At 37.3% G+C, this 8,977-nt stretch overlaps 2 protein-coding genes across 2 annotated transcripts in view; one reads left to right on the top strand and one right to left on the bottom strand.

The window, feature by feature from the left end:
- LOC107751658 (60S ribosomal protein L24-like) overlaps positions 1–2,360 on the top strand; it is a 5,014-nt gene extending 2,654 nt beyond the window's left edge. The window contains exons 4-6 of the mRNA XM_016567401.1: positions 409–545; positions 1,899–1,962; positions 2,236–2,360. Coding sequence (XP_016422887.1) covers positions 409–545; positions 1,899–1,962; positions 2,236–2,316 — 282 coding nt within the window. The 3' untranslated portion in view covers positions 2,317–2,360. The remainder of the gene's footprint in view (positions 1–408; positions 546–1,898; positions 1,963–2,235) is intronic.
- A 2,208-nt stretch (positions 2,361–4,568) lies between these two features.
- LOC107751662 (tyrosine-protein phosphatase non-receptor type 23-like) lies at positions 4,569–8,056 on the bottom strand. Its single transcript, XM_016567404.1, has 6 exons — positions 7,917–8,056; positions 7,737–7,802; positions 7,378–7,517; positions 7,291–7,292; positions 5,217–5,264; positions 4,569–4,604 (listed from the first exon to the last, which is right to left on the bottom strand). Exons 1-6 carry the CDS (start codon positions 7,946–7,948, stop codon positions 4,569–4,571), a joined length of 324 nt encoding a protein of 107 aa, XP_016422890.1. The 5' UTR covers positions 7,949–8,056.
- Positions 8,057–8,977: the final 921 nt, after the last annotated feature.

Below are 8,977 nucleotides of genomic sequence, written 5' to 3'. Positions count from 1 at the left end.
CCCGAAAACACTTCATCCCTGGATAGGATTTTTTTTTTTTTTTTTTTTTTTAAGTGGTTTGTCAGCTGCGTGTGTGGAATGCTTTTTGGAGAAGATAAGGTTTTTTGAGCGTAATTCACACCCAGCGGTAATTCAGGAAAAAAAATTATCCGAATGCACCACATGAAACAAGGATTCGCTCTTCCGACCTTTAACCATCATGTTAGTTGATTTTTATTAATATGTCCGAGGGAGGGAGAGGAAAGAGTGGTTAGTTTGAAGACAAAGAGAGTGCATGGGGAGGGGCTCTCTGCTCTTTCTTTTCCTCTGTTAACATGCACGCTATCACAAGTGCAGCAGTCATTTACATCACTCATAAATCACATTAAATTGAATTAGGAATTTTCCAATGTCTTTTTGCTCTTTTAGGAAGAGGTGGCTAAGAAGCGCTCCCGTCGTGCAGTGAAGTTCCAGCGGGCCATCACTGGTGCCTCACTGGCTGAGATTCTGGCCAAGAGGAACCAGAAGCCTGAAGTGCGTAAAGCGCAGAGGGAGCAGGCCATCAGGTGATCACCTCAATTTTTCTGTGCCCTTCCTTTCTTTGAGGACCCTGGACCTCCAGGGTACAATTTTTTTTGTTCCTAAACCTTTTCGGTACAATGACCTTAATGCTTTTAATTCACTTTAAAGATTTTTCAAATGTAATATCTGTTCATTTCAAGTTGATTTTGTAACACTCTTCAGACGTCATTGTGGGGTCATATATGAATAAGTCACAAAAGTGTTATGGTTTTTGGCTGTAGATTATTATTAAATTAAGTTATTAAATTTATTTTAGAAGACCTACAATTCTTAAAATTATTTGTCTTAAACAGGGTTGTAACTAGGGATGTGCGGGTCTAGTCGACTAAACGGAACAGCTCCTACTAGTCGACACTGAAAACAATAGTCGATTACACGACAGAAAAAAGAAAAGAAAAACAAACACAGGATTTTATCATTCACATTACCATCATTTTAACATTGCATTTAAAACATTTTAAATAAGTTAAAATAAAACGTTTGAAAAATAATACATTGTTTTTAAATGTTTATCTGGGCGGAAAACTACATTTTTACCTCAGACCTCACATGCGTTTTCTTCGTGTCAGTTGCGGCGGGTTCAAAAATGACCATGCGAAAGACGAGAAGGTGTGGGATTATTTTGAATTAGAAGGAAACGGAAAAGTTTTGTGTAAACTGTGTAATGTCAAATTGTCTTACAATAACTCTACTGGAGCGATGCGTAATCATATTCAATACAGGCACGTAGGCGTTAGCTTAGAGGCTGGCCAAAGCCAGCAAATGTCAATCACGTCATTCACTACAACCTGCCGGTGCTGCGATCCCATCTGCGCCGTCTATTCCTCTAACAAACACCCACTTCGGTGGTGGTGCGGGATGTCCAGGCACTTTCTGAAACTCTGTCGGCTTGTTTTTCGTTATCTCTGCATTATCGACTTCAGTTCCTGCCGAGCGCGTTTTTTCAAGTGCAGGAATTTTTCCTTGTGTGTGTAAACATACTTGGTAATAAAGCTCTTCTGATTCTGATTCTGATTCTAAAATGAAATGATAACGCGAGGCAAGTGTGCGGCAAGCGGAATTCATTGAGGGATTTGACAGTGTGATTCATAGATTAAGTATTTCAAATATAGGCTTTTATATAGGCTATGCTACACACACGCACAGAGGTTTTTTTTTCTTACCATCTTTTGGGGGGTTTCTTGCTTTTAGACTAGTCGGATACAAAACTTTCGTTTAAACGACAGTCAAATTAGTCGTCGCGCACATCCCTAGTTGTAACTGGTTAACACATTGAGACAGGTGCAACAAAAACTGAACATTTCCTTTCTAACTGTATTTTTGATCTGGTCTTTCAGAGCTGCAAAGGAGGCCAAGAAAGCGAAGCAGGCGACTAAGAAACAACCCACCCAGAGCGCCAAGGTAAGATGAGAGTTTGTACAAAAACTCAAAACCATAAGTCTATGAGCTAGGTGTGATTGTTCTTTGCCCCTTGAGGCGTTGCAGTGTGACTGATTCTGTCGCTTCTGTGTCATAAGGTGGCATAGAGTAGAAGGACTAAGTCTACATCTAGTACCCTTTTAATAATGGGTGCTCAGTGTCATTTATAGTCCTACACATGATTGCAAACCAAATATAAATCCTCGTGTTTGAATGTCTTTCATATAGTCAGTAACATGTTTGTGTTGTTTTTAGGCCCCTGTTAAAGCTGCATCCAAACAGAAAATTGCCAAGCCCATGAAGGTCAACGCTCCTCGTGTTGGTGGCAAGCGCTAAGTTCATGTTTTGTGTATTAATAAAAGTTTCACTATCAACCTTGAGTTCTTGAAGTATTGATTTCATTAATGTTTAAGTCACCTTTATTTATATAGCGCTTTTAACGATACAGATTGTGTCAAAGCAACTGAACCGCATTAATTAGGAAAATAGTGTCAATAATGCAAAATGACAATAGTAAACACAAATTTTTCAGTTAAAGGCAGTTCATCATTGAATTCAGTGATGTCATCATCCAGCTCAGTTCAGTTTAAATAGTATCTTTGCAATCATTTGCAATCAAGTCAACGATATCGCTGGAAATGAAGTGTCCCCAACTAAGCAAGCCAGAGGCGACAGCGGCAAGGAACCAAAACTCCATCGGTGACAGAATGGAGAAAAAACCTTGGGAGAAACCAGGCTCAGTCGGGGGGCCAGTTCTCCTCTGACAAAACCAGCAGTTCAATTTCAGGCTGCAGCAAAGTCACATTGTGCAGAGGACTCATCTGGTTCCTGTGGTCTTGTCCCGGTGGTCGTCTGAGACAAGGTCTTTACAGGGGATCTGTATCTGGGGCTCATCTAGTTGTCCTGGTCTCCGCTGTCTTTCAGGGCTGTAGAGGTCCTTTCTAGGTGCTGATCCACCATCTGGTCTGAATATGTACTGGATCCGGGTGACTGCAGTGACCATCTGATCTGGATACAGACTGGATCTGGTGGCAGCGGTGACCATCTGATCTGGATACAGACTGGATCTGGTGGCTACGGTGACCTCGGAATAAGAGAGAAACAGACTATTAGTGTAGATGCCATTCTTCTAACGATGTAGCAAGTACATCGGGTGTTATGGGAAGTGTTCCCGGTTCGGGTTGTCCTAATTAATGCAGCCTAACAATCCTTTAACGGATTTGAATATTAGAAATGTGTTTGTGTTATGTGTAAGCCAGGTTAAAGAGATGGGTCTTTAATCTAGATTTAAACTGCAAGAGTGTGTCTGCCTCCCGAACAATGTTAGGTAGGTTATTCCAGAGTTTGGGCGCTAAATAGGAAAAGGATCTGCCGCCCACAGTTGATTTTGATATTCTAGGTATTATCAAATTGCCAGAGTTTTGAGAACGCAGTTTAGTGAGTTTAGTGATAAACCGTAACATTGTTCACCTAAAATCACTTTGTGTGTGCTGATTTAAAGGGGACATCGGATTCCCATTTTTCACAAGTTGGTATGATTCTTTAGAGTCTTCATGAAATGTCAGTAACATAATTTGGTTAAAATTCCTCAATTTTCGTGTAAAACAACACCCTTTTTTACTATGTCAAAAACAGCTCTGTTCACAGCGAGCCGTTTCGGTGCTGCTTCTGTGTTTTTTTTAAAGGGGTCATATGATGCAATTAAAATTTTTCATTTCTCTTTGAAGTGTTACAAGGTGCATAAAGAAGATCTGTAAAGTTGCAAAGACTAAAGTCTCAAATCCAAAGAGATATTCTTTATAAAAGTTAAGAGTCAACCATGCCTACCTAAAACAGCTCGTTCTAACACGCCCCCACATGTCTACGTCACGATGTGGGAAGATTTGCATAACGCCGCCCAAATGTTCACACAAAGAAAGAAGGCATAACTTTATTCTCGCTGTAGTATTGATGCCGCCATGTCGAGACGCTGTGTGTTTCAAGCAGAGTCCAGCCCGGGGTCGTCACATGTGGTTGCCGCAATCCTTCGTCGAATTCGCTGACCGCGCCGTTCTCAAGCCCGCCGCCTCTGCTCACTCCAGGCCGCCGTGTGTGACGCTGTGTTTCGTTGTGAAAGCGAAACTACTTTGTTTGGCTTTCCAAAAATGGACATGACTAGAAATCAGTGGTTAAGTTGTATTTACAAAACTGTTCCAGAACACTTCAACCCAAATATTCAGATGTGCATTTTCCTTTTGCACCAAACTTTGCACGTATGGGTAATGGAAAATGTCAATTTAAATACAGAAATACAATGCCATTTTGAATATTGCCTTGCCATTTTGAATATTGCATTGCCATTTTGCATATTAAATTGAATTTCGCTACCTATATGCGTCCACATCTGTAAAGATACTTTAATTAGTATGATTTTTATAGTATGACAAAATAGTATGATTAATTAAATTATGTGTATACATTGTATTTAAATTATACACTTGACATTTATATCTAATTTATACACAATTGAACATATGAATAAACACACTGATAAAACAAGCATGAACAACGTTATGGTACTTACATACTGTAACGGCTGTGACTTCTGTTTAATTCCAGATGCGGTCATGAAATGGAAAGCTGGTCTTGGGGAGAAGGAGATAGAAAGTTTAATTGCAGAGACTCTTAAACATGCGCCGGCGCACATAAATAAAAGTGCTGAGGTATGAAAAGCAGAGAATGTTCTGTAATTAAAAGCCAAACAGAATCAGTATAAAATTAAAGAACACGGACCGTTACAAATGGCCCATAACACGTGCATGAACACGTGAAAAACCTTTGACAATTGATGACGCTTAAGAACTTTATAGAAATGTATTTATTGATATAAAATAGGACCAGTAGATGATAAACTTACCGTTGATTGTGAGAGTACATCTATGATAAAAAATAAAATCGCCGCGTTTACAGACAATTTGAAATCAAACGTTCAACAGGTTAATCTTCAGATCAGTATCTCCTGCGCAAACCAATCAGAGATTAATCTGAGTGTTGCTAAGGGCTTTCAGCCAATTAGAGATATTATACACTATTATTGGGTTATTTTGCCATGCACACAAGTCTACTTTTGCTATACTATTTTTGCCATATGAATATATTTTATTAAAAATAAATAAATACTAGTTTGTTCTAAATAAGTCGGGCTTTAAATACCCGCAACGTAAGTGAAACATATGTACCAAATCGTGACAACTTACCTTTCGTCGTGGACTACGTCTACGACTACGACTACTTCGTCGGTTACGCTGTGACAAACAAACAAAAAAGTTTCCTTTATTCCTTGCCACAAAGTAACTTTTGTGACGGTGTTTAAAAGTGAGCGATTTTAACACAAAACGATCTGCTTAATACATATTTCTGCTTCTTTCAGTGCTAATTGCCTTGTGTATTTTAATGTTAAAATGGGAAAACACTGTCTCTCCCTCTCTCTAGGTGCATGCGCCATGAGAGAGGGAGAGAGAGGGAGCTCACGCGCTCGCAGTCAACCCTGTGACAATTAACGCACTACTTTCTGTACAAATATGAATAATGAAGATATTAAGTGGTCTCTTTTTAAGTAATGTTAACATGACAGATAACTCTGAAACGAAAGAGCGTCTCTCAAACTGAGCGGATTGGCTCCATTGGCAATGATGTCACAGTGATGTAACAGCAATTAACGGCGTTTAACGGCGCTGATGAGGGAAAGTCGTTGTCTGTGTGTCTTTTCCGGTAAATGTACCACACATTTACCGGAAAAGACAGTCCAATTTTTATTACAATTTAATGGGTTTCACGAATGAAAACGGCCGCGATTTATTTTAGTTGTTATTTCCTTAAGAAAAACGAACTATTCCCTCAGACTGTTTGTTATTATAATAACTTATTATAATTAAATTGTATTACTTTCTTTCTTTATAGTTTTAAATGTAATTTACTTTTATTGTCGGCCTGTACTTGTAAAAAGTAATTTAACTAAATTGGTTAAGTAAAAAATTAATTTACCTGAGGAAAACGCACTGCTGGGGATGTCACTCAAAGGGGAGTCGGGCTGTGTGCGCGCGGTTTCGCGGGCTTGGCACACGAGTAAGAATTTAATTATTGAGAGAAAAGTTTATTTATTTTCTTCTTTTTTTTTTTACATTATGTACATTTATATAATGACACATTGCATTAGCATTAAACATCAAAAAAGATGGGGTTTTCATATAATGTGGTGTTTGTATTTTACTATACTATATTCAAAGCAATGGCGTTATCAAAATATAACAGTCATATAATTTTTTATAATTTTTGTCTTTTCTCCCAGTTTGAGAGTCCCTCTTTGTTAAATATAATTGAGCAGCCCTATAGGTGGCGATGTACGCACGCGAGTCGCCAATAAGTAGGGATGGGCGATACCACTTATTTTGTTTTCGATACGATACCGATATTTTTCAAGGCAGTATCGTCGATATCGATACCGATTCGATACTTCTGAACTAAACTTTTAAATTATGAAATTTATTAAATTATTAAATTACTAAGAGTAAAATGGGTAATGATAAGCACTTTTTTTTTTTGGCGTTTTTATTACTAATTGTAGTCTATAACCACAGTTTTACTACAAATACCATGGTTAAACTAAGGTTAGTGTAGCAAAACATGTTGTTTTTACCATGGTTTAACTATAGTAACCAATAACCATGTTTTTTGGTATTTTATATACATATTTTCATGTTATCTTTTTATTTTATGGCATGTACAGGTGCATCTCAATAAATTAGAATGTTGTGGTAAAGTTCATTTATTTCAGTAATTCAACTCAAATTGTGAAACTCGTGTATTAAATAAATTCAATGCACACAGACTGAAGTAGTTTAAATCTTTGGTTCTTTTAATTGTGATGATTTTGGCTCACATTTAACAAAAACCCACCAATTCACTATCTCAACAAATTAGAATATGGTGACATGCCAATCAGCTAATCAACTCAAAACACCTGCAAAGGTTTCCTGAGCCTTCAAAATGGTCTCTCAGTTTGGTTCACTAGGCTACACAATCATGGGGAAGACTGCTGACCTGACAGTTGTCCAGAAGACAATAATTGACACCCTTCACAAGGAGGGTAACACACATAATTGGATGTCATCAAATCCATCAAAAAAAATAAATAAATCAAACAACAATAGTAGATAATAGGAATTTGTTGGGTATTTGTTCAGAATTATCAAAGACACAACAGTTTACAAACTACATATTAGAATTCTTAGTTTTAATGTTGAACTGACTGATTAAAAAAAAGAAACATACTGCTAAATGTCAGAATGCACATTTAATTATCACAAAATTCATGTTTTTGTCCTAATTTTAAGTTTGTGCGTGTGTGTTCACTCTCACCTTGCATGGCCCGAACGAGGTTCTTGACAGTGTCTGGTCGTACACTGAGAAATGCACATTTTTCCAACAGAGCGTCAGGCAGAGATTTAAACATGTCTATTTTATACACAGAGTCACTGCTTAGAGACTCCATAAATTTCCTGCACAGAGTACGAGAGAAAAGAGGAAAACATTTCAGCTACTGTACAAGCCTATAGATACACAGGGCAGATTTGCTTAGGGGTTAGTTCACCGAAAATAGGAAATTCTATCATTATTTGCTCATCATTCCTGGAAACCTGAAATACTTTTTTTTTAAGGGTGAGTAAATGATGACAGAATATCCTGTATTAGTCAGTATTTGTTTTTGAGTAACTTACTCAAGGATTTGGTTTTTATCCTCTATTTTAGCCACACTGTCCCTAAGTAACTTTGCCTTCTCCTCACTAAGAGAGAGAAAAAGGGAAGAAAAAGACATAACAGTTACAAATATGAACTTTCCACATAGATTTTAAACATTAAAATAACAAGTAAAGCATGTTACTGATGCACCAGCTGACCTATAAAGGGATGAGGCCTCATGAGTTGCCATGGGTACAAGTTTAGAGAAGAGGTCAGGACCAGTGACACTTTGATCAGTTAGGTTTATAGGCAGGGGTTTCACCAACGATGCACCTGCATGGCAGATGTCATAAGAGTACCAAAGGAAGCAAACATGAACAAAATAATGATTGTTACATTTATTATAATTTATCCTAATAATAATGTATTATAATTTTAAAAGAAATATTACATTACAGTCATTACAGTCATCACAATTATCTGATATGCATTTTCCCATTAAAAACAGGGTTGATTTTAGTCCAAGTCTTCCAAGTCTTAATCTTGATATAATCACTTCTTCTCTTCTGCATTTCCCTTTAAAAGCCTTGACGTTAATCGATTTCTGAATATTATAATAATATCGCCCTTTGTTATCTATGTCCCACTTTTTCTGCCATGATTCTCTCACTTTTGTTTTAATTAATGATTTGGCCTCACCTTTACCAAATGGGACTTTCATTATTTCCTCGTCCTTTAATTTCAGTGCATTCTTTGCAGTCAAATCTGCTATCTCATTGCCCTCCACGCCAGTATGAGCTGGAACCCAACAAAACTGAAGATTAATTCCAATTCTCTCTATATTTAACATTATCATGGATATCTCTTTATATAAATCCTCTCTTATTGTTTCAGTTGAATTCAAACTATTAAGAGCTGCAACAGAGTCCGAACAGATAATAACTCTTTGAGGTTTTACTTTTTCTACCCATTTTAATCCTAAAATTATGGCTACTACTTCAGCTGTAAATACAGATAATTTGTCATTAATTCTTTTGCATATGGTTACATCAAACTCTGGTATGTACACTCCTACTCCTACATGATCATTCCTTGAATCTTTAGATCCATCAGTGAATATTGGTATATACTGATAGTAGTTCTGCTTAACATATTCCTGAACCAAATATCCAATATTATCAGCGTTCCTTTCAGTCCATTCTTTCTTTAGTTCTAAAAGTTGCAAGTCTACATCGGGAACTGGAAATATCCATGGAGGAACATTACCCCATACCATATT

The sequence above is a fragment of the Sinocyclocheilus rhinocerous genome, unplaced genomic scaffold (genome assembly GCF_001515625.1).
Source record: "Sinocyclocheilus rhinocerous isolate Xijiao unplaced genomic scaffold, SAMN03320098_v1.1 scaffold3914, whole genome shotgun sequence".
Classification (NCBI taxonomy): domain Eukaryota; kingdom Metazoa; phylum Chordata; class Actinopteri; order Cypriniformes; family Cyprinidae; genus Sinocyclocheilus; species Sinocyclocheilus rhinocerous.
The sequence above is the reverse complement of the archived record's forward strand: the minus strand, read 5'-3'. Positions and strand labels throughout refer to the sequence as shown.